Genomic DNA, 25,978 nt, shown 5'->3' with positions numbered 1-25,978 from the left:
CCATCTTGATGCTGAAAGCACTTCTGCAGACACAGAGGAATATGTACTGTGCTGTTTGCAGACATGGGGAAGCACTTACCCATACAGGCAGTCTGTTGGTGCATGCGCAAGGAGTCCCGGGTTCAAGTTGGCTGTCTGACTCGCTAAAGCCCTGTATGCACTTGGGAAGCTTTCTATCTTCTTCATTGCAGATACATGTATAGCACTGAGATTTCATGCTCATCAGTTCCATCTCAGTACATGCTAGGCAATCCCTGCTTTAAAAAGCAACTGTGTGAACTGTGTTTCTACATTAGGCCATGCACATGTAAAAAAGGTGTCATTTTGTAGTGTGTGGGGTGGGTGAGTGCAGCTGGTAAACCAGCATTTAGAACCAAGAACCAGTGCTTCAGGATCCTGCATATACAGCTGAACATATTACTAGCTCCAATCACCTTTTAGAAATAGAGAGGATTAATCTAAATACTCTCAGGGCAAGCCATTTTCACTCACATGCACCTGTTCAAGCATCTCCTCCACTTGTGACTGGGAAGGTCTCCAAGAAGACACCAAGCATTCACTGGCTACTATTTTTGGAGCTATGAGGGGAAGTTTCCATGGTGTCACTGGGCAGCCATGATTCAGTCCACAGAACTGGAAAGAGTCTTATGAACCATATGAGTTCTTACTGCTTTGCTCTGTGTTTGCTTGTTTGTTTTTGTTCAAAAGCAGCCTTGGCAAGCTACCATTGGGCAGTAATCAATCACTACAGTGATTGCCTTGATGATAAAGTGTGGCAGAAGCTCAAAATGTGCTGAAATAATCTTACTGCATTGTTATGAGAATAAATATTTTTGCACTTTTTGTGGGTTTTTACCTTTTACCAGTTTGGCTTTCCCCACTTCCCTTTGTGACTTGGTGCAGCACCTGCACAACAGCATTGTCCTAATTGTCTTAAACCAGAACAAGACAGCACAGCTGCAGATCTCGACTAACTGCTGCACCAACAGACTTAAGGCAGAGTCCATTAAGCAAATGGTATGGAGTAAATGGAGGGGTGTCAGGATAAAAGCCAGGAGAAGAACTTCTCAAAGTGAGCTGCCAAAAATGGTTAAAGCAAGAAGAGCTTTGAGGAGGGAGGAGAAAGGAGAAAAGGATATATGAGAATAGGGAGGAGATAATTCATTCTGAACCGAAGAAGTCTGTGGAGGACCCAGAAAGAAGGAAATAAATTGCGCTGATTGTACGGAGGCAGGGAAGTGGAAAAGGTGGGTGAAACTTTATAACCCCAGAGGGAGCTTAAAAGACATTTGTGGTTACAGCTGAGTTGGGGAAGGGTTATTGCTCAGTGGCAGAGCCCCTGCTTAGCCTCAGTCCTCAGCATCTCCACCTCTGAAATCCTGGACGGGTTACCAGGACCAACGGTCTGCCTCACGGTCTAAGGCAGGCTGCTGTGTTTGTTTCCTAGAATCATAGAACTGCAGAGTTGGAAGGCATCACGAGGGTCATCTCGTCAAGCCCCTTGCACAGCAGGGATCTTTTCACCCCATGGGGGCTCAAGCCCAGGACCCTGAGTGGAGGAGTCTCATGCTCTGCCAGCTGAGCTGCCCACAGGGAGAGGTAGTTGTGTTTGTTTGTTTCATAAAATGTATATACGGCTTGGCTGTAAAAAACAAACCCAAACCCTCAAAGCGGTTTACAAAAAAGATAAAACAAGAAAATCAAGAACAAATTCACAACCCTGCTTTAAAACATACAAAAGTTAAAAACCTAAAACAAATTATAATTACGGTACCTCAGCTTTCTAAGCATCTGGGTCGGGAGACAATAGAAGGGTGAAGTCAAACCGCTGGGGAGTTACAGCTCCAGCTGTGGCTGTAGAGACACCTGGGCAGCCTTGGCAAAACAAGAATGTTTTTAGCAGGCACCCCAAAGAGTACAGTGAAAGCACTTGCTTGATCTCAATAGGCAGGGAGTTCCAAAGTGTGGCAGCTGCCACACTAAATGATCAAGTTCTTACAAATGTGGAACAGGGATTATGGGGCATGTTTAGTAGAGCCAATTCTGCCAGTTGAAGCAGAAGTCGGATGATTGGGGGGAGGGGCAGGGAATCTTGTAGGTAAACTGGCCCAAGTTGTTAAGGGCTTTATATACTAATAGTAACACCTTGAACTCAGCCTGGTAGCAGATCAGCAACCAGTGCAGGTCTCTGAGCACAGGCGCTGTATCCTGAAAGGGCCTCACTCCCGTCAGCAATCGCGCTGCAGCATCCTGCACCAACAGCAGCCTCTGGATCAAGCTTGAGGGAAGCCCCACACAGTGTATTGCAGTAACCCAGTCCTGAAGAAACCAATTCATGAACTATGGGATGAAGAATGACTCAGAAAGAAAGAGTGAACCTGCCACAATTGTGTGCTTCAAAATAATACTCTGTCTCAAATGGGGCAGAGTTATTGAAGGCTTCCTTGGATTGGCTTTAAACATGGAAAACTCTCATCATTTTGGAATGTTATTTTGAACTGTAATTTCCTGCCTTTTTTAAGCAATGAACTCTGGTCTCTTCTGTGCAAAACTGCAGACTCCTGATAGGACAAATGTTGAATTGCCTTTGGAGGAGGCATTCTGATGAATATGCAGAAGGGAAGGCAAAGAAACAACCATTCATCTATCTGCTAACCTCAGCTTGTAAACATTTGGCTTGGCAACTTCAATAACTCTCTCTCTCTCTCTCTCTCTCTCTCTGTGGGGGGGGGGCATACATAATGGCACTGCATATCTGTCTTAGAGAAATCACAGGGTAGTGCAACTCAGCAGTCATTCCTCTAAGATTTACTCAAAGGAAAACCAGCCTGATTCCTGACATCTCACCATCTCTATGGTTATCTTGTGGGAGAGAATCCAGGAAAGAGGGTGGAGTGGGATGAGCTGTAGGAAGCCCCCCAGTGCTGAAGAACAACTTGATAGTGCTATTTGAGGTCAGGCTGGGAGAAGCTGCATTTGAATCTGGGTTTGAGAGAATGCTCTCAAGTCAGATGGAATGATCTGGCCATTTCACTTTTCCCCATTTTTCATTTTTTTCAGTCCTAAATTGAATTCTCTACATTTTGTAGTCATTTATTTTTTAAAAAATCCTTTTGAAACTTCTTCAGCACTTTGGTGCAAATCTCTCCTAATGTTTACCTAATAAACCAGCAGCAGAGTGTGAGTTCCCATGCCCAGGGCGGGCGAGCGTGTGCGCGCGCAGAGAATGCAGGGTGAAGGAGCCTGTTGTGGCACCCAGCCCTTGCCGCCCACACCGCTGCCTTCTGGGTTCAGAATTACACACCCAACTGCTTTTTGAACTGCAGGAGAAACATACATCCCATAGGCATGAAGACGAGACTTCAGTCATTTAATGTGCCCCTAGAGCTATGTCTCTTCCTTTTCTGTTAACCTCAAATAGGAAAGCAAACAACCAACCTGTAGAGTCATATACAGACAGGGCCAAACTCTTGTTTTTTCTTAATTACAGCCATGGAGGTCCCTGACTGCTATTGCAGCACCAATGGGAACTTTTTTTACTAAGTTTCTTAGCTGTGGGGTAGGATGTTGGGGATGGGGTCATGGAAGGGGCAAACCTTTCCTTCGCATCTGCAACAGAAAGCCCACTGCAGAAACACACACAAAAAGGCTGACTTGTTGAAATAAAGAGACAAGAAAATGCACTAAAAAGTGTGTTGCTTGGTGAAATGTTGGGCCCAGCAAACAATAAACAGCAGACATCATAGTACCTCTTCACAAACTTTGTGCAAGCGGATCAGGATGAATGCTCAATAAACAGGTTGTCTGGAAGTGGCCGGTGACAACATTAAAGGTAAAGGTAAAGGTACCCCTGCCCGTATGGGCCAGTCTTGACAGACTCTAGGGTTGTGCGCCCATCCCACTTAAGAGGCCGAGGGCCAGCGCTGTCCGGAGACACTTCCGGGTCACGTGGCCAGCGTGACAAAGCTGCATCTGGTGAGCCAGCGCAGCACACGGAAACGCCGTTTACCTTCCCGCTGGTAAGCGGTCCCTATTTATCTACTTGCACCCGGGGGTGCTTTCGAACTGCTAGGTTGGCAGGCGCTGGGACCGAGCAGCGGGAGCGCACCCCGCCACAGGGATTTGAACCGCTGACCTTTCGATCGGCAAGCCCTAGGCGCTGAGGCTTTTACCCACAGCGCCACCTGCGTCCCTGTGACAACATTATATAGCATCAAAATCAATTTTGAATTTAAAGAGCAAGGTGGGGTTGGGTGGGGAGATTGGAGTGCAGTCAGGTTTGAAGCCAAGAACAATGTTCTGCATTCAAGCATTTATCTTGGCAATAAGCTTTTCATTCTTACAGACATCAGATGAGCTTTGTATATTGTAAACCATCTCTAATGTTTATTCAAGGAAATGGGGCTTTGGGGCATTTCAATTGCAGGAAGGCTGAGAAACAGAGCTTCTGAAATCACTCGGGTCTCCTTCAACTATATTGTTTAAAGTAAGTTTGGGGCCTAATGTCTGGGCTTGTCCATTATTATGCTTCTAGAAGGGTTCTCCAAGGAATCCCTTGAAGTGTTTCCCAAGTACATTCAGCTAAGGGAAAAGGGCAAATGCAGAAGCAGCTATAAATCCCATTGTTCCAAGGCTAATTTCCTGTGACAGGGGTTTGGTGAGCTGTGGGGTGGGGCTTTACTCAGGGACACCATTCAGGAAAAGGGGTTCAGTGTCCCCACTCATATTTCAAGCCAAATCATGGAATCATAGAATTGTAGAGTTGGAAAGTACCTCAGTGGTCATCTAGTCCAACCCCCGCAATGCAGGAATCCCAACTAGATCAGACTTGACAGATGGCCGCCCAACCTCTGCTTAAAATGCTTCAAGGAAGGAGAGTCCACCACCTCCCAAGGGAGACCTTCCTGTCAGACAGTTCTTCCTGATGTTTAGTCAGAATCTCCTTCCTTGTAACTTGAATCCGTTGGTTTGAGTCCTACCCTCTGGCTCTGGAGCAGGAGAAAACAAGCTTGCCCCATCTTCTATGTGACTGCCCTTTAGGTATTTGAAGATGGCTATCATATCTCCTCTTTACCAGGCTAAATATATCTAATTCCCTCAACCATTCCCCATAAGGCTTGGTTTCCAGACCCCTGATCATCTTGGTTGCCCTCCTCCACCCACATTCCAGCTTGTCCATATCCTTCTTAAATTGTGATGCCCAGAACTGGACACAGGACTCCAGGTGTGGTTTGACCAAGGCAGTATAGAGTGGTACTATCACTTCCCATGATCTGGACACTAAACTTTTGTTGATGAGCCTAGAATTGCATTAACGTTTTTGCTGCTGCATCACACTGTTGACTCATGTTAAGCTTCTGGTCTGCTAAGACCCCTAGATCCTTTTCTTGTGTGCTACAGGGAAGCCAGATGTTAGGGGCTGGACTGGATCAAAAGAGTAGGGAATGCAATCGCAGGAAGATCAGATCCTAACAGAAGAGGAGGGGGAATATTCACCTTCCCTGAGTCCAGCATCTCCAGAAGCAAGGAGGCAGGCAGACAGACACAGAGGCTGCACAATTGAGAGAGGAGCTCCCCAGCTTTGAGATAGTAACTAAGCAATCAGAAGGGAGGGAGCAGCTGGGTGATACATCAATCAAGAGTGGGAGGGAACTCCCTCCCCCCCCCGAACTCAGAAGTATGAGCGTGTCAGAGAACAAAGGAAATGCAGAGGGGGAGGGACATCCCACTGGCGCACTTCTTGCTGCGGAAGTAGAGGGGAGGAGTCAGAATGAACAACTGCTGTGCTTGCAGAAAGTTGTGTCTGCGTCAGCAACATGATACTGTAATAGAAAAATTATAAATCTACCAGTTTGGGCCCAGTTCTCCAGTCTGCTAAGGTCATCTTGAATCCTGATTCTGTCTTCTGTGGCATTAGCTACCCTTCTCAGTTTGGTGTCATCTGCAAATTTGATCAGCCTCCCCTCAATTCCTTCATCCAAGTCATTTATAAAGATGATGAAGAACAATGGGCCCAGGACAGAACCCTGTGGCACCTCACTTGACACTTTCTTCCAGGATGATGAGGAACCATTAATGAGCACCCTTTGGCTTCCCACAGACCAACTGTTTATCTGTTCTAGGACCTTTCTTGGTACCAATGCAAAGCTCACCTGTCAAGAGCACCTATATCTCTTTCCAGATCTCTTTCCCTCTTACATACTGAGCAAATATCATTATCAATCATTGAATGAACCTATTTTTTAGGAACATGTGAAAGGCACAAATCCTGTTGCTTTAAAAATGGCAAGTTTACATATCCAGTGTCAACAACCCTCTTTAGCTGTCATGACATATTAAAATAATAATAATCTCAACAAGTACTTTTAAAGTACGGCTCATTTGCAATCTAATACTGTGTAAAGGATTTTGTACTAATTATCCTGAAACCTTTTCTAGAAACCCCAATGTGACAGAGGTGAAAAGTTATCTGGCTTCCATTGGTTGAGCTGTTCTGATCCCACAGGTTCTGGAAGTAATAACCACCTAGAAAACCCTCTACCAGACAACTGTTGGGATGATGGGCTGGGGAAGGAGAAAGCTTTGCAGCAATCACTGTCACAAAGTAAATATGATAATGCTTTTGTACTTCTATTTGGTCATATTCACTGTGAGACTTCTGCCATCTGCACTTAGAAATCTCCCTGCCTGATTAATTACCACTATCTCCTGAGTAAACTAAGAAACCAATCAAGCTCTATTGTGCAGGAGAGGATATGTCTATGGTTCTTTCCATCTCACAGTTCCAAAGTGAGACCAGGGCCCTGAAAGGAATGCCAGCTATGCCAAACATAAAACCATCAAGAGCTACTCCGGGAAAGGGGAGGCAGTAAGGCCCCTCGGCTGGCCTGGTTGGGACTAACTGCTCTTCTCTGGTGCCATCATGTGGCCATTGAAGGCCACCTCCCCATCTCTATGCAAATTTTGAAGAAAAGTGGCATAGAGTTGACAGGGATCCCAAGGGTTAGGGTTGCCATATTTCAAAAAGTAAAGACCAGGACACCCCAAATGTTGTTGAGGTTTTTTAAAAAAAACAAACACCAAAAAGTACCTGATTTTTCAATTGATTTGCATAAGATCCAGGACAAAGCACAACTTTTTGGAAATTCCTCCTAGACATCAATTCTGGCATTGACATCCCGGGAATGTCCAGGAAATGGCACCCCAATCTCAGCCAGATCATACACGGCAGGTGCCCCCCCAACCTCAAATAAAGGAGAGTCCACACCCTCCTGAGAGAGGCTGTTTCACTTTTGAAAGTTATCTCTGCTGTTTTGGCCATAATCTTCTTTCTTGTATCCTGAAGCCATTGGTTTGGGTCCTAGCCTCCAGAACAGGAGAAAACAAGCTTGTGCCATCTTCCATGTGACAGCCCTTTAGATATTTGAAGTTGGCTCTCATATCTCCTCTCAGTCTCCTCTGTTCCAAGTTAAACAAACCTGGTTCCCTCAACCATTCCTCGTAAGGTTTGGTTGCCCTCCTCTGCACATGTTCTAGATCCTTCTGGGCCAAACCAGACCTAAACCCCAATTGAAATGGATCTAGAAAATCAGTTTCCTCCAAGAGCACCTGGATCTGTTCCATAACCTCAAGAACCTTGCCCAAGTAGGGGAGATTAGCAACTGGCCAGTAGTTATTTAAATTTTCTGAGTCCAGGGAGCGTTTCTTAAGGAGTGGTTTTACCACCGCCTCCTTCAAGCAGGCAGAAACCATCCAGTCTCGTAGGGAGGCATTGATCACCCAGCCAGCTGCCCCCTCCCTGCTAGCTTTTCTCATGAGGGGCAAGGGTCCAGAGTGCAAGTGGTTGTCCTGACTGATCCAAGGACCTTGTTCACATCCTCCAGCCTTACCAGCTGAAACTCATCCAACACAACATCCAGTAGGACCAGAACCACCACAAAGCAGTGCCATGTATCCCCAACTCAGCCAGCTATTCCAGAAAGATACAATTTTTGATGGTATCAAAAGCCACTGAGAAGTTGAGAATTATCAAGGATATATTTCCCCTGTATCTGTCTTGGCCAAGGTCATCATACAGGGCAACCAAAGCAGTCCAACACCACAGGACCAGACTGTGCTCTGCACACCCCTTGAGATTCATCTGCTGTAACAGTGGAAGCAAGTTCTCGATGGAGGCAAGTGGTTTTATCCTCAGAATATTTTGCAAACAATCACATGGAGCTGCTGTCGGTTCCGCCACTTCCTTTAGGCCAGGCGGTAACAGGTCCTGCACCACCCAGAAAGCTCTGCTTGCCGACACAATGAGGCTGCAATGGAGGCAGGAGAGTCGTTTCTCTTTGCATCCTTCACTGCCACCAGGTGGGCTCGATGATGTAGAAAGCAATATGTGTGTGTGTCTTCTTAGGTTTGAAGTTTGGCTAAAGGGTGGAGTATAACTGCCTTAAATAAATTAAATATGCATTGTGTTCAGCAACACTTACTTCCAGGTGTGCTTTTAGTCTGCAACCTTATTGGAAAGGACCCACAAAATCCGCATTTCCCCCAATTGTTTTCTCCCATGGCAGCTCATATCCAAATGGGAGTGTATTCAAATATCACATGGCATTCACCTGCCCTGCCAGCTCCACAATGACTTTGGCTTGTGCAAAGGGGCTCCCCCCACTGTCCCCCCGCACCCCCAACTGGCTCTTTGGGGGTCAACCTAACAGTGCACAGGGGAAGGGAATATTTCTGTTTGGAAAGCTGCAATGTTTGCACAGATGAAATATGTTTTCAGACCCAGATTTTCTGTCCACACCCATGAAATGCTATTTCCTGCTATGCCCACCATGGTGCTGGTCTCCTTTTCAGATTTCCAGAGGACAGAAAAACTCCAGATTTATTTATTTATTTTGGGTGGTGGTGGGGGAGATAAAGTGTCGGGCAGTAGTAGCTGAAGGAAAACCTCAAATGGATGAGGGGGAATTAATGACAGTGCAAGAGGTTTGCGATCCACTTGTGTGTATAGTCCCTAAGACTCTAGAACTCAGTGGGCTTTACTTTAATGGAAACATGCTTAGCATGGCCCTGCGTATTATTTCATTCTGGCATCCCAAGAACCAACCTGGCAAAACTACTGGGTCTGCAATTCCTAAGGCTGAAAACTCTAATCTCCAAAGGCATCACAATTCAGTCAGGTGGTCTTGAATAGGGCTGATCAACTGGTGGCGAGAGTAGGGCCTGAGCAGATGCTCAGAAAATATGACAAAAGCTATGATTTGTGGTTTTTTTCACTGTTAGTAATCACATGAGCCAGTACTGAATAATGGTACTTTATTCTTAGCAATGAATATATATGGGACACAAATCTTTTAAAAACCTCAGTCTCTGACAAGGTATGTTTCTATTTTTCATACTAATCCAGCATGAAAACATTGATTACAAACCTAATGATAAATCACAAAGAAAAAGTTTAGAAAATACATTTTAAAGGAAAACTACATGATTTGCTTGCATCCTGTAAGTATATGTCAGAATTTCAGGGTTAGTAACAGTTGCTTGAGAATACATCTGGATTATTGCTCTTCTTGAATCTGGAGAAGACCACCAGAACAGCTATGATGAAGCAAACAGGCGTTTAGGTGCAATTGTTTCTCTTCAGGCTGATGTGGTTTGTCCAAGGAACAGAATACACCTGAAAGTTGCAAGTCACATGCTACAAGGAGGGAATGAGAGAGAGAAAACCCATTAATATGACCTGCATCCATAGTAAATCTGAACATTACTAATTAAAAGTTAATGTTAATGTTATAAGCATCCTAGTGATAGTTCCCTCCCCAACCCCCAATAAACATCCTTATGTTGGACATGGCCCAGCTAAAGTGAAGCGCTTCTGTTTGTGTGCTGAGCAGTAAATTTTTACTGGGTTTAATGAGACTAACTTCCAAGTAAGGGTGTGCAGGATTGCACCTGTAGTCCCTTAAAGGGAATTAAATGTTAACTTGGTCTGTGTTGTGCTCCTTGTTTTACAGCAGCCTAAGAAGACATGGCGTAGATTGCATGGGCACAAAACACTGGAAAATATTGCTACACAATCTTTACTGTAATAAAGGGCGATTTCATAGGGGATCTTTCCAGTGCATTGCATCCTGTGTCAGCACAGAAGTTATACATGTGCCATCTTTAGTCCCTCTGTGAAACATGAATTCATGTCTCTCTGTTTAGCAGAGGGACATGCATGTTTCTGTGTTTTCAATCATTAGGGATACAACAAATCCCTTGTTGTGCACCAAGAGAGACTCCCTCCCCACCCCAAACACCAACAACATTCACTGAGCTCTTTCCATACATGCAGGTCCACAACAGGATAGATCTGGTACTGACAGCAATGCCGCTTGCACACTCATTTATCCACAGTTCTACAACGAGTTTTGAGACAATATGTGTTGTAATGCGAGTCTGCTTCACTCTCAACTTGTTATGCAGTACACAAGCATAGTAAATGTACAGTAAATGTACATAGTAAATCACAGTAAATGCAAACATGTGAGAATAAACTGACCCTTTTGGCTGTGGGGTAAGCACAGGTGGACAATACAAACAATAAAAATGTTCAGCGTTACAACAAGCAAGGTAAGTGAAGAGAAGGCCTGCCCTTCTTGAGGGATAATCACAGGACCCAAATGGACAGAGCCACTCTCATGGTCTCTTCATCAAAAGGGACAACCTCAGGCCATGTTGCCATAAGTTTGAATGGCTATCATTTTCTCCTAGAGGGAAGGGGGGGTAGGGGTCAGATACAATTTGTCTCTCTTCAGCTGTCCCCCAGACCATGTAGCCCAATGACTCGCCCCACGTCACTTAATGGGTCCTTGTCTGTATAGGCTCAGCCCCTTATTGGCATCCCCCGTTTCTTGGGCATTCTGGAATGGAGATAAATTATAGCCCGATGACCCCCTGAGGTTTCCCACCAGAGAAGAGCACCTGACTGAAGATTTTTCTTTCCCACAACCTTGATCCCAAGTACATTTTCCCAGTCAGAAGAAATGCCAATCATTCCTCCATCTGAGGAAAAGTAGAAAGGCTCCTGTGGCGGCCCTGGGAAGGAAGCCTGCAGCTGCATCACCCCATCCTAAGCTCCCTTGCTTGTCATGCCAGAGTGTAACAGAAGACTGAAAACTGCCTTTCAGGGAGACTTCCGTTCAGCTCATGGAGATCCCGTTGCTCTATCCCAATGGGAGAATACAGTCTCAGATACAGTCCTGACATTAATGGGGCCAAAGCGCTGAACTTCAGCTGAATCAGGCTACATATACTTGTACTAGGTTTGGTACCATTTTAAGCTTTACTACATGAAAAATGTTAAAATGTGCAATACTACGCAATTATGTGACAGCCCAAAGCTGCTGACTGTTATTACAAGAAACATACCGTAAGTGTATTTACTTGGAAGGAAATCGCCCCTGAAATCATGGAGGAGATAAGAATAGCTAACTGGAATAAGACAAGTGCTTCTTTTCACATTTTTTTTTTTTGGGGGGGGGGAGAACTTGTATAACGAAGTTTAGATAGTTGCACAGACAGGCACTGCTGATGCTGCAAAACTACTGAAAAGGGAACTTGAACTAGTTAAGGACAGAAGGCTTTTTGTGCTGTGCTCAGCTAGAAGTCTTCCAAGTCACCAAGCAACTGTTTTGAGTTCTTTGACTAGGCAACAGCACCCCCAAACAGAAAACACAAGGGCTTCTTTGTGTGTTGAACAGAGGCTGCTGGAAAACCCAGGCGTTTTACTCTTTTTGGCTCCTGAGTCATTTGTTGGTGGTTGCTAAAGATTTTCTCTTTTTTTTGCTTTTCTTTGTAATCAGCCAATTTTGGCAATTCTTTGTGCTCTAGTTGCTATAATGAATGGATGCAAGATGTTTCTTGTGGTGTGAGAACACAAGAAAACCATTCCTCTACTCCACAGACCCCCCTGCACCAAACCAGAGAAAGCAGGCTGCACTTCAGTCCTCATATTTAGGGGAATCCTCTGCACATTGATGGGGGAAGTAAGTAAATGGGTTGCACCGAGGTTCACATGTGCAGAGTGAATATGCACAGGACTGGGCTACAAGGACCAGGCTCTGAAGTGGTGGAGAAGAGAAACCCACATTCAAATCTTTACTTAGCCAAGAAGGTTTATGGGAAGCCTTAGGCAACTCCTTAACTCTCAAAGCCAAACTAAGTGTGTCTTTGCATCCATTGTGCAGATGTTTCAAACTGGAGTGAGGCTAATCATTAATGGGATTAGAGCCTTTCTCCCCCATCCAGCTGCCTTCCTGATAAAATGCTTTCCAAAGCCAATATTTGCTTTGTAGAAAAATACCTCCATTGCTGCTTCAGAAGAATATTCTTAGTATCTGTCTGCTCTGACGGCATTATCAACCCCACCCCACTTACATTGTTTTTAAAAAAGCAGCACACAAAATGCAAAGACACATTTAAGATCATGTCTCAACTGGCCCTCACAGGGCTGCTGGGGATAAAACAGGCTAATCCCTTTATCAGCCCCACAAATATTTTTTGGAGCTCTTGCACAGCTCCAGTTCATTATAGGGTGGCTTCAGCAAGAGAATTTCCTGGTACATTATTCATGCCCATAACTTAGAACTGAACAGCTAAAGAAAACATTATCAGAACTGATCCCCAAAACAACATAATCCAGAGTGGAACTAGGAGAAAGAAGGCAACGTTTTACATGTTTACTGAGTTTTACAGGGTAAAGGTAGACCCTGTAAAAACAGTCAAGCAGACTGTTTAGAGAGAAAATGTATTTCCCCCAAAAAACTAGGTTCCTCAGATTTAGTTCCCACCACAAGGATATTCCCCAAGCACTGCCTTTCTTTCCTTCTTCTTTTTAAGCAACCATTCACTTCCAAGGTCAAAATAGTGCTACACAAGTACCTTCATAATGAGGGACATTTTTACTGCCAATTATTATATTTAGCACTGTTAAGCAATGTCCTTGTTTCTGCTACATACCTTTGCCAGCTCTGGTCCTTCATGGAATGCACAGTTCTCAACATCGGCTACTGACTTCGGACAAGTTGTTCGCCCAACTTTAACATCGAAAAAATAAAGGACTCCAGAGACAATCTGTAAGATGTGGGAAATGGCTCCTTTACTAGAGAGAATATTCAATATATTTCACGAGACCTGATGCCTTTTCTAATCACAAAAGACAGGCGGGGATTCATCTGTGAACAGTGTCCAAGGCTGCCCCCCTGGAAAACAGTGAGAGGAACACAGGAGCCGCCTGTGCTTAGCCTTTCCTTTTAGAGAGGAGCTATTGGGTTATTTCTTTATGTCAAAGAGCTGACAACTGGCATTACTATAACATCAAGGAACAAGAAGAGAGTTGACATCAGAAGGTCCAAATCCAGGCCTTTATGGAGCTGCATGGCTTCAGGCTCACCCCTGCTTTGCAAGGGGAAAAGAGAGGAGGTTATAGTGACCCCCACCCCTACACACAGACCATATCCAACAGAGGCACCAATAGCAGACCCTTAACCTTAAGGCGACACATCTCCATGATGGGAGGGCAAAGCATGCTGAATGCATCCCTTAACGTTAATAGGCTTTGGTTAACACAAGTCACTGTCATAAGATGTGGTGACAGCTATTGGCATAGATGGCTTTAAGAAAAACAGGACAAATTTTGGAAGGATTGGTCTGCATTAAGACTACCCGGGAGAAAATTCTACTCTATAAACTACATAAAAAGTCAAGCTTCTTAGAGATTTGGAGTGCATTTGGGGATTGATTTAATGTCTTTTTAATGCCCTACACAAGGATGGGAGAACTGAGCCAACTCAATAGTTCAATCATTAGGTTTCTTGTTGATTCTGGAGTTCACATGATTCTACACATTTTATGCTGAAAGTAGCAAGAAAAGCCAGGTTCTGGTGTGCTGTCTGCAAGGAATGGCACCCTTGAATCTGAGGGAAATTGCAGTCAAACATAACTATGTATGGGTTCTAGTTAGTGCATGAAGGAGTTAAGACCGCAGGGTTAAGATTCATAGACTCAGCTAGGTCATACTCTCTTACCTCCATGAGTAAGTGACGCTTCTTCTTCTACCTTCTCTCTCTCCCTCCAAGACATGTAACCCACCAGGGAGGATGTGGCTAAGGTTGCTCCCAAGATTAGAGCATGTGTCTGGAAGTATATTCTGATTTTCCTACCCAAGAGTATTCTGACTATGTTCTTCTTGCAGCTGCATGGAACAATGAAGGTATCAGACCTTTGAAGTCTGACCTTGTAAGTAAAGCATTTTAAACTTGCTTAGCTTTATGTGGTCTGTTCCTTGCAACAGGAGTAGAAAGAGGGGAGAATTGTAAAAGGGATAAGAAGGGTCTAACAACCTATATTCTAGCCCTGCATTTTGAATCTAGGCACCCAACCGATTATTCTGTTGTTCACCCACACATGTGGGTCCACAGGGATTCAAATTTTTAATTCCCCCACAGAATCATGCCAGCCTAGGTAGCTATACTGCATGTTTGCATAGCTGACTTGAACCCTAGAAAATCAAGATACCACCACTTGTTTCAAGATGCAAACAAATTAGAGAAAGCTACTTCCTTAAATTTCAGGAAATGTTTGCATCTTTTAGTTAAAAAGAGAAGAGGAAGTCAAGCTTGGGGGAAGAGAAACTACTGGCTGAGCCCTAAAGATTATAGTACTGACCAGCCAGACACGAATAGCAATAGGAAATGTAAAGAGGCCTGGCTCTGCAGGATACTGATGTCTCAGGCCAACATCTTCCTTTTATTTTGACAGTGCTGTCATTTGTCATGGCAACCAACTAGCTGTCAATCAAACTGCATCAAAGGACACAGCTGTGCAGAAGTGGCAGAACTTCCACTGAATGCCAGTTGCTGGGAATTGCCAGTGAGGAGATGCTCTTTCCCCCTGGCCCTGCTTGGGGGCTTCTCTTTGGGGCATCTGGTCGGCCACTGTGAGAACAGGATGCTGGACTAGATGGGCCATGGGCCTGATCCAGCAGCAGGCTCTTCTTAGGTTCTTAACTCAGTACAGCTCTGGTTAACAGAATGCATCTGGACAAGCGTTACACGTCTGCTACCAGTGTAAAGATGGAAGAAAGACCAATTCATGTGACCTTTTGCAGCCCCAATTTGCTGAAATTTTCAAGGGCACTTGGACAGCCCAGATTCCTGCTGAATTACACCCAAAAACTGTAAGCAGCATATCTGAATTAAGCAATATTGGAGGAAAGGAATCAGGGAAGCACTCTTTGTCCTGTGGGATAAATCAGCCTCACATAACCAAATGCTTAGTTCTAGCGAGTGCATGAAGGGATTCAGACCTAGATTAGGCAGTCCTGCAAGCATAACTAGGTCAAGCCCCTCACCTTGGGAGGAAGGGTTACCAAAGCCTTGATTTATTATCCTTCAGCATATGAATCCAACCCAAAAGGACATGAGGGCTGAAACTAAGTTAAACTGCCTGCCTTTTTTCTGCTGCACGGAAAAGCACATAAAACTGAACTTTGAAGAGTTTGAAAACAAAACATTTTAAACTTACTAAATGTGTGGGCTTTTTCGATGCCAAAGGGGAAGTAAGGGGAGGTCTAAACGCCAATATTTCCATGCTTTATTTTGCTTCATGTTGCTTGAATTTAAAAGTCTGCTGGGGCTTGCTCAGCAAGAATATAGTTGCCCCCAAACCTGGATCTAGGCAACTAGGAAATTTGACCTTTATTCTTTTAAATCAATTACACACAAACATTAAAAACCAACTTGTCCTAGTTAGGTCAAGGCTGTTCCAGTCACCAACAAGCAGCCATGGTCTTGGCTGCTGACTATGTAAGCAGGAGAGACTGACCCCCCCCCGCCCTCGGAATCCTGCAGGGGGGCCGGGAGTCAAGCTGGAGCTGAGCCCCACCGCCTGGAACAAGCCAGCTGCTCTGCTCTGCTCACAGGTCAGGCTGCCAACTGCTCGCCTTGGTCCTGCACTTGTGCCTTTAATGGCAGCCTGGAGCGCACAAGTTTAGTCCCATGTGCACTTGTAAACATTCAGAATATTTATGTGCAGCGAGCTGCGGCTAAAAACACAGGAGCGAAAGGAGGGGAGGCGGGAGAGAGGAGAGAAGAGCCCTGCCGCTTCCGTCTCAGCTCGACCTCTTAAGGGGCAGGCAGCTGCTTCCCAGGCGGCGGCGGCGGCGATTCTTCCTGGGGGCTCCTCTCGCTGCCTAGTCCCAGGAAGACAGAAAACTCTCCTCCCTGGCCCAAGAAACCAAGGCCTTGCCGGAGAGCGGGGGACCCGTTCTCGCCGCCTGACCAGGGAAGATCAGAAAGCCCAAAAGATATTGCGCGCGGAAGAAAAGACATTCGGGTTCCCCTTCATCTGCCGTCGAGGCTGCCAAGTCCCGCGCCGGAGAAAGCAGCTGCTTGCTTCTTGGGGGAGCCTCCCGCCCCGGACTTGGGCTGGACTCCAGCCGGCCCCGCTCCGGGGTCACCCAGTCCGCCCCGCCCGCCCCGCCGACTCACTTGCTTCCTGACCCGGACCACCTCGGCCACGCGGCTGGCGTACTTGTCGTTGCTGGCCCGGTTGTACTCCAGCATGGCGAACTGCAGCGCCCGCCGCGCGCCCTCCTCGTCCGCCGACGCGTCCTGCACGCCCCCCAGCAGGGGCGGCCGCTGCTGGCCCGTGCCCGGCGCGGCGCAGAGCAGGAGGGCGCTGCACGCCACCAGCCACCGCCACGAAGCCATAGCTCGCTCGCTCGCTCGCTCGCTGGTCTCCTCGGCACGTCCGAAGCTGGGCGACGCTGCTGCGCGGAAACTGGCGGCTCGGGCGCGCGCGGCGCTTTTCCTCCCCTGCTCCGCCCCTCGAGCGGCAAGCCCAGCTGACAAACCCGCAGGACTGGGAGGCGCCGCTCTCCGGCTCCGCGCAGCCTCGTGCCCCGGGGGAAAGTTGCGCAGACCGGGCAAGCCTTCCCGCGGCCCTCCCAGATTACCCGACGGGGGTTTCTGTTACACAGCTGACCTTGCGCTTCCTTTGCTAGGACTCCCCAACCAAGAGTCCAGGAGCCTCTTCAAGGCCTGGGGAGGAATCCAGCCTTCTTGAGAGTTAAAGAATTCATTCCCCCAGGAGGCCGGGATGGCCACCAAGCTAATGGTTGTCACGCATCTGTATTGTTGTAAATAAAAAATATGCCCTTTTCCCTGATGGGGTATCCAAGAGCCCATATAGAGTCCTTACATAGGTTCCCTATTGGTAGGAGAAAATAACAGAGGCCGACCAGAGAATATTGAGAAGCAAAGCAGCTAGTAAGCCTGATCTTTATTAATCTGTTGCAACAGGGCGCTCCTCTCACACGCAGGAGAGAAAGAGGACCCCCAAAAATGCTGTGCAAGGGCTTATAAAGACTTCTGAAATTCCCATCCTGTACATCAAGACCACCCACAGAAACATTGTGCATACATCATTATGCACACATGTCTCAGCAAATCTTTTGGCTAAATTAGAATTTGAATAAAGGAAGGGAAAGGTAAGGAGTAGATTTAAAAAATAGGGTTAGATTTTAAAACAAAAAAGAGAAACTCAGCAATTCAAGTATTTACCAAAGCTAGTGGTCAAATTAAACTTCTGTTAACTCAGTTCTAAGGGATCATTTTTCCTGCAGCCCAAGCAAAGAGAGTGCTTCCTTTATTTACAGGAAATTGAGAGCAGGTGTTATTTAAAAATGTGAGCTATCACTTTGTGTGATTTCCCTCTGGTCATTCATGGAACAATCAGCCACGCCCTTATATATGGGGGAAAATGGGCAGAGTCAGAATTCATAGGATCTTTAACATTCTCAGTCATTTCAGCCTTACCATTTGCAGACAAAATTTTCTGCCCTTTATTTACAGGATGGATGGTCAAGGCTCATTCTACTTGACTATATGAATTTTTATGTGCTTAAACTTTGAATAGACTTGGAAGTCTGCTCTTTAAATAATAGACAAAATGATAAAAACTGTTATCACTCAAATGCTTGATATTGCCAGCTCTGCTTCAAAAACATCACGGTTTCACCTCTCACATTTTAAAACCACAAATTGGGAGAGTTGAAAGGGACCCTGGGGTCATCTAGCCCAACCTTCCAAAATATCATGTACTAAGGAAGAGGAAAATAAAAGTACCCAACTTAATACAGAACCCTTTTAGCAGATCTTGAAGCTAACTGAGTGAGAGTATACTTCCTTAGACTAAAGAGTGCAAGTTCCTAGAGAAATGATTTTTAAAGGAAGATAGAAGTGACTGTTTTCCTAAGATAAGATAGGGAAAGAATCTTTATAAAGCATCACGTTACTGTATTTTTGGCCCTATAGGATGCAGCGGCCCATAGGACGCACCTATATTTTTTGGGGGGGGGAACTAAAGGGGGAAAATTATTTGCACACCCCCCCCAGACATGCGGCTGGGGCGGGGGAAGTCCAAGCTTCCCCCACCCCAGCCCCCAGAACAGGCAGCTCTCCGCAAGCCTTGGAGGCCGGCGCAAAATCGCGCCGGGCTCCCACAGCTTGCAGAGAGCTGCGCGAAGCCCGCTCTGGGAGCATGCGGGGCTGGGGGAGGGGAAACCCGAGCTTCCCCCATCCCCAGCCCCCAGAACGGGTCCCAGAGCAATCCCAAAGCTGCGCGCAGCTTCACCATCGCTCTGGGAGCTTGCGGGGCTGGGGGCGGGGTAAGCCCGCCTCCAGCCTCCAAACCACGTCGGGAGACAGCGGGATGGCAGCGTTCCGCCTCCCGCTGTTCCCCAAGCTTGTGGGGCTGGCAGTGGGGCTCTCCAGGCTTCAGCGAAAGCCTGCATTCACCCCATAGGACGCACACACATTTCCCCTTCATTTTTGGAGGGGGAAAAGTGCATCCTATAGGGCGAAAAATACAGTAATTTCAATTGCTATAACCACTTACAAATAATAAAACATCCATAAATTTGATTTATAAGGAATACAAAAGTGAACAATTTTTCCTGAACTTGCATAGGAATAGTAAGCCTAATTAGGATTTTATTTTATTTTATTTATTTTTTAAAATTACCACACATAAGAAATTGAGATGCAGGGTACCTTTAGCAAAGATTGTGCCCCCCCCCTTTTTTTGCAATCTCCTTGTTGAAGGATACTTACTCGGGAGTAGATTTACCTGGCACAGAAGTAAGAAGGGGAAAAAACTGAAAGAGACTGAAACAAGGGGGGGGGGGCATTTTCTAAGAAAAGAGGCCAGGAAGTCTTATAGAGACTGATATCAGGACTCAGATAGACAATTGCTGGCTATGGAAACCTCTATATTTAATAACAATTTTCTTAGAAAGAACACCATACTTTCATAGGCATATACTTAATGAAGTACATACAAGGAGGAAGACTCTCTTTTGAGCCTCTCTCAAATAACAAACATTTGCACACTTCATTCTCATTTTTGTCTTGTTTAAGATTGATAAGGCTCAACATGGCTTTCTTAGATTTAGAATTTGGAAGCAAGCTTGCATTTTTATTTTTGATGGCACTTTTAAGATAAGCAGCTGCTGGATCTTACCTGAGGCCAATTTAAACACAGGAAAAACGTTTCTTAAACACAAATTGAAGGGGACTGTCAGAGTCCAGGCGGGAAGTAAGCACCAACTAGGCTTCTTTCCCATCAGGAGTCCGTGGGTTCATTTCTTCTCAATGAGGTGCACCCATTTTAAGAATTTTAATAGCGCTAACTTTTACTTTTATACTGCAGTCGGGGTTTTATCCCCACTTTTCAGGAAACACAATAAATAACCCACAGTAGACTCAATTTGGACAACTCCGAGAATTACTACTGTGACACACCGCCGTTCGTCTGGCCGGACTTACTAGGCTGGTACAGCTGTTGGCCTTTCCTGGCTACTAAGCTAACAGTGCGGTCAGCGATCTCAAACCCCCCCTTTGGTCACTACTCAGCCAGGGAGCCCACAGCAACCTCCTGCCTCTTACAATCTAAGCTGAGAGTTCCCTACTGGACGCTTGCGTAGCGCAGTGCCAGATTGGGACTCAGAAATGACAAAGAAGGAAAGGAATTAGGTGCCCTTGCGTTCTCTGCTCACAGGTCATCTCTAACAAGGATCGCCATGGCAGAGATGTGGCTGCACCTGGGAGTTATAGTTTCAGTACAGAAGAAAAAACACGACCTTTTCTGGGCACCCTCCGAGAGACTAGGTCGGCAAATAGAATTAAGTGAAAGAAGTGACTGTAGAAGAGAAATGAAAGAAGTCACACACAACTTTTGCCTGGGCGTACTCCGAAGGGCTAGGGCTGGTGTTGAGATCGAGGGGACAGAAAGGAGAAGGCAATTTTTCAAGTGTTAGATGGGAGAGAAAAAAGTAGAAAGTTTAGATTTGAAGGGAAAAGGAAGGGTTAAAGAATTTTGGTTGTTGTGGTTTAGAGAACCCAACCCACTACCCGTGTTTCCTACTTAATACTCACTTCCGCATGCGCTGTTCCTGGTGATCCTGCGATCTCTTGACTGGTTGTTTAAGGCCGGCCTGATCAAGCATTGTTTCCTCTGGTTAACCCCGCTGAACCTCCAGTTATTTCCAGACCCTGGATCGATGGAGGACTGGTTATTCCTCCTGGCAAACTGCCTGGTGCGCGCTGGATCACCGGTCCTTCCTCGCTCCCAGAATCCGGGTAACCAAAAGTCCCTTCGTGCATGGTCGCCATCTGTTGTAAATATAAAATATGCCCCTTTCCCTTATGGGGTATCCAAGAGCCCATATAGAGTCCTTACATAGGTTCCCTATTGGTAGGAGAAAATAACAGAGGCCAACCAGAGAATATTGAGAAGCAAAGCAGCTAGTAAGCTTGATCTTTATTAATCTGTTACAGCAGGGTGCTCCCCTCACACGCAGGAGAGGAGGACCCAGAAAAATGCTGTGCAAGGGCTTATAAAGACTTTTGAAATTCCCATCCTGTAGATCAAGACCACCCACAGAAACATTATGCATACATCACAGAAGGGGTGTAACCTAAGACCACCCCTCAGATACATCACAGAAAAGGTGGTCTTAAAACAGACATTTCAATATTTTTCTCTTATCCTTGTTTATTTCCTGTCTGGCAGGTTACTTGATTGGATTGCCTGAGGAGCCTGGCCATTCTTTTGTAGTGATAAATACTTATTCAAACACCCTTAAGACAGGATTTGTGAAGGAAAAGAAAATGGGGAGGCTTTTCCACTTTGACCATGCAGAGAAACATTTGCTCAGTTTAGGAATCAAAATGGTTCCAGGTTGGTCTTCCTGTGGTGATCTATGTATGTGCGGTTATGAACATTGCCATATATCTAAGACCATAAAATTCCTATTACAGTCTGGAGAGGCAATGGAGTGCGCCTGCCGGGTGAAGTCCAACTGCTGCCTTAGCAGCCCCGGGGAAGAAGCCTGGGCCGGGGGCCTGGAGGCCGGGCTGCCCAGAGGTCAAGGCCCCCTCCTGATCTCACCGATGGGTCCAAAGGAAAGCAGAGCGAGACCTTTGACACCAGCCTGGCTGCAGGAGTTGCCGGAAGGAGGTGTGCAATCGTTTTAGGGACTCCGCTCCGGATTGTGTGGGATTTACTCCTCAGCCTTTTATTCTCCCAAAGATATCCCACAAGGCAGCAGAGGTTTAGGATCAGTTTTCCTTCTCCTACATGGGCTGATGAGCCCCTCAGTTCCCTCTGTAGCCCAGGCCAAAACCACCTTCTTGACCATTGAACCCGCTACTGTCTTATAGTCTTGGACTCCAAGGCCAGTCCAATGAAATTTCCTGCCTGAGGCTCAGAACAAGATGCCATCCCTATTTCACATTTAGTTAAATCTCGCTTCAGCACTGGTAACAGCATACAGCACTCTCCACCACAGCTTAGGGCAATATGGAGTATGTGAAGATTGTCCAAAGTATACATGACGCAAAAATCAGAAGCAAAGTCTGATCCTTTCTTTCATTTGGACTTATCAAATGAGGCAGAGGGACTATGTGAGACATTTTCAGTACAAGCTGATAGGAATTCCTAAGACAGAAAACCACAAAATATTTCAGGACTTTAGTTGCAGAGTTTTGGTACTTTTGTCAATATGAAAAGGGAATCTGTGTTGAATTCAATTAATTATAGGTCTGGTTTCGGAAGGTTGTCCTGAAAAGATCCAAGTAGTTGGTGGGGGGAGTTGGAAGGAGGGAGAAGCAGAAAAAATATGCTGAGAATGTGACTGGGAGGAGCAGAAAAAAATAATTTCCATCTACTTTTCATGAATGTGCTTGACGTCTAAGTACATAATGTTCTCTGACTCTTTGTACCCATTTTCTGTTCCAGAAACCTGACAGCTCTAGTTAAAATTCTTCTTTGGCAATCACTCATAGCTGAGTAAGATTGTCTTCCATAAACACGGTTTTAACGACGAGTCTGTAGGCGACTGTGGAGGCCAAGACAGTGGAACCTCGACTTACGTATGACTCTTACATTACGACCTTCAGTAGGTGCTTCGACTTACGAACTTTCCCCTGGATACAAACAGAGGCCTTGCCAGCAGCCCAGAGCTCACCCAGCCGGCTGCAGAGCAGCGCTGAGGCCTCTGCTGCCGGGGAGAGGGCCCCCATGCCACCCCCGAAGCTGTGGAAGAGGTGCCGCCTGCAAGAGGCACAGCAGGGCGCACTGCAGCCCCAAACCCCGCCAAGGAACTAACCTGAGGAAGTCCAGAGAAGACCCTGGCCTGGCAAGAAAAAAAAGTGAACCTGGACGAAGTGAATCAGCTCTTTACTGACCCTTGCCCCACCCCCAGCTTGTAGCCAAGTAAGCCCACTCACCCTCAGTGCATGTAAGAAAAAAAAGTTAATTTTTTTCATCTACAATACAGTACTGTCTTATTTATTTTATAGTACAGTACATTGATTATTGCCTTCATTTTATGGATCCATGGTCTCGTTAGACAGTAAAATCCATGTTAAATTGCTGTTTTAGGGGGTGTTTTTCATTGTCTAAAGCGGATCAATTAACTTTTCCATTACTTTCTATGTAATGGAAAAGTGTGTATCTGAAGAAGTGTGCATGCACACGAAAGCTCATACCAAGAACTTAGTTGGTCTTTAAGGTGCTACTGGAAGGAATTTTTTTATTTTGTTTTTTCTATGGAAAAGTGCGCCTCTACGTTTCTAGTTATGACCAGATCTCCAGAATGGATTATGGTTATAAGTAGAGGTTCCACTGTAATGGTTAATACTTCTAAATAAATTACTTATGTCCAGCATAATTGAAATTGAAATACTTTATTGTCACTTGTACAACTTGTATACAGTGGTACCTCGGGTTAAGAACTTAATTCATTCTGGAGGTCCATTCTTAACCTGAAACTGTTCTTAACCTGAAGCACCACTTTAGCTAATGGGGCCTCCTGCTGCGCCACCGGAGCATGATTTCTGTTCTCATCCTGAAGCAAAGTTCTTAACCCAAGGTACTATTTCTGGGTTAGCGGAGTCTGTAACATGAAGCGTATGTAACCTGAAGCGTATGTAACACGAGGTACCACTGTACAGTGAGATTACACAAGCACCCCCCACTCGGCTCTCTTAGTCTTAATTCCCCTCGTTTACTAACGCACACCCACCAAACCCGAAAGTCAGTTGCCCTGTTGTTATCTTTTCATTCAGTGGCCCAACAGCCCACGGATAGTTGTTCTTTACCCTGTTGGTGCGACTAATCATGCTTCTGTATCTTCTGCCCGAGGGCAGGAAATCAAGAAAGTGCCGGCCAGGGTGTGAATCATCCCTGAGAATTTTCTGCACTCTCCTGAGGCAACCTTCTTCTATTTCATCCAGCGGATTCACAGGACAGCCCATAATATCTTGTGCTGTATTCACCACCCTCTGTAGGCACTTCCTATCAGTTGATGTCAAACCAGCGTACCACACTGTGATGCAGTATGAAAGGACACTTTCTATTGTTGACCAGTAGATCATCAAATGTTGATTGACATAATACAGAGATGTAATACTAAAAACAAGCCTAGAGGTGGTCCCTATGATCATGTGTTTTCCTATACCTACATAAGCTTAAAAGTTAATATTTGTGCATGTATCAAAGCTGTCTCATGCAGCCACAAAATTAATAAATCTATGCCCTAACAAGACTGGTCCCAATGAGCTGCCCCAGCACCACATCAAAAGTCATCCATTGCCAATTATTTTCTAATTAAATAGTAGCGAAGATTGGGGGCAATTTGAATCAAAGAAATGCTGTGTAAGGCTGCTTCTGAGAAGAGGGCCAGAATGTCATGCATGCTTTAGCTGATATTCCTGCATGGCAGGGGGCTGGCCTAGATGACCCTCAAGATCCCTTCCACCACTCTACAATTCTGTGGTTTTAGAGAGGCCTGCCTTTGGACGCCAGGTTTGAACCCCTCCTCCCAGATCTATACTACCTGAATTTATCTACAATTATTTTATCAATAATATATACTTAATGGATGTGGGGAACCAGGAAGAGTAAAGATTTAATTTTGTTTCTAATCTATTCTAACCCGAATAAAGGCAAATTAAACAAATTACAGTACCGGGGGGAGCAGAGGAGACCCAATTACTAAATTTAAATCACCACTAGATGTTGCCATAATGTAGGCTTGTTGCTGCTCGTTGCCTCTTAATCCTCTGCCAAGGCTGCTGCCATCTGCACTTGAATCTCTGCACCCTTTTGTTAATGCTGATCACATGGAGGGAAGACACACAACTAGGCAGACATAGGTTAGTCTTGTTAGTCTTTAAATTTTTTAAAGATAAACCCCTCTGGAAATTGTTACAGTGGAAGACACAAAATTTGGCCGCGTGAAGTGGAAATCCATCAGCCTTAGGAAGAAACGTGTCCAGATACAACCTAACCTCTTCTAATCAAAATGCAAACATGCAAAACATTTTGAACATTACAGGTGGGTTTAATCCTGTATCTGAAGTTGTTGGAAGACTACTGATATAGACAGCAGCTGGGCTGTTATGTCCAAAATCTGGAGTCCACAATTTCATAAAAAGATTAAGTCAGATAGAAATAAGCCAAGAAGTGAGGAATGGCAAAGCAAGACTCCTTTTTATACAAATTGGGTCAACAGCAGGGAAAAATCATAGGGGGGCAACCCTGAGATAACAACTTCTGAAATAATCTCTCAGCTGACTTTTGAATCACAGTTGTAGTCAGGGCATGCACAAATTTTAAGCCATTTATTTGTGGTCAGTTACAACTCGCTCCTGCTTTCCTGTGCATCCTCCAGCAGCTATCAGAGCTTCAACTCTAGATATTTTGGTCTGGACTGGAGACAGCAGGGAAAATAGGCATTTAGAGTGTTTCTAGTGGGTGCTCCCCACTTAATGTGACTTCACCTATACCCACAGGGGTCCAGAATGTGACCCCTGCATAAGTGGGGGGGGGGCATCTGTATAATCTACTCTTGCATATGGCTTTCATATTCTTATTCAGCTCAGGGTGGCAATTTTCTAACCCTTCTGGCTTTGGAAAAGCAGGGCTTGGCTAAGACTAGAGTGTAGTGTAAAGCAAACGGATACCCATACTCTGCCTCCTTGTGGTGGAGTCTGCTACCAGAAATTTTCTACAGTACACCACCACCTATGGACTGAGGCTTTTCAATGACTTGGCCCATCCCAAAATGTACTATAGATTCTGGCGTATTAGGCGACTGGGCGTATTAGACGACCCCCCAAATTGGCTACGCTGGGCAGCTCTGCGCTGGGAGAAAGCCACTTGGCGTGGAGTGGAGCCCGCCGCTCACTGCTTCTGAAGCAGCGGGGGATGGGCTCTGCGCTGGGCGGCCTTCTCCCGGCGCGGAGCGAAGCCCGCCACTGGCTGGTGTTGCTTCAGAGCTGCCACAGCAGCAGCGGGAGGGAGGCTCCGCTCCATGCCGCCCATACCCGGCGTATAAGACGACCCCCGACTTTTTAACCTTTTCCGGGGT

General features: G+C 45.7%; 2 protein-coding genes across 3 annotated transcripts in view; one reads left to right on the top strand and one right to left on the bottom strand.

The window, feature by feature from the left end:
• The window catches only part of ATPSCKMT (ATP synthase c subunit lysine N-methyltransferase), a 216,449-nt gene that overhangs the window by 162,001 nt on the left and 28,470 nt on the right, over positions 1-25,978 (top strand). The gene's annotated exons all lie outside the window — the stretch shown is intronic.
• On the bottom strand, positions 9,296-16,793 carry CST3 (cystatin C). The gene is made up of 3 exons (XM_079983704.1): positions 16,530-16,793; positions 13,000-13,113; positions 9,296-9,694 (listed from the first exon to the last, which is right to left on the bottom strand). Exons 1-3 carry the CDS (start codon positions 16,749-16,751, stop codon positions 9,617-9,619), a joined length of 414 nt encoding a protein of 137 aa, XP_079839830.1. The 5' UTR covers positions 16,752-16,793; the 3' UTR covers positions 9,296-9,616.

Source organism: Podarcis cretensis (assembly GCF_951804945.1).
Source record: "Podarcis cretensis genome assembly, chromosome: 7".
Taxonomy (NCBI): Eukaryota; Metazoa; Chordata; class Lepidosauria; order Squamata; family Lacertidae; genus Podarcis; species Podarcis cretensis.
Note: the sequence above shows the minus strand (reverse complement) of the source record. Positions and strands in the feature narration are given on the sequence as shown.

Bases quoted from the DNA above. Each gene is read 5' to 3' on its own strand.
- CST3 (XM_079983704.1), bottom strand. From the start codon at position 16,751: ATGGCTTCGTGGCGGTGGCTGGTGGCGTGCAGCGCCCTCCTGCTCTGC. The intron at 13,114-16,529 runs GTGAGTCGGCGG...CACATCTTACAG, and splicing joins TGGTCCGGGTCAGGAAGCAA to ATTGTCTCTGGAGTCCTTTA. The intron at 9,695-12,999 runs GTATGTAGCAGA...CCCTCCTTGTAG, and splicing joins AAGGACCAGAGCTGGCAAAG to CATGTGACTTGCAACTTTCA.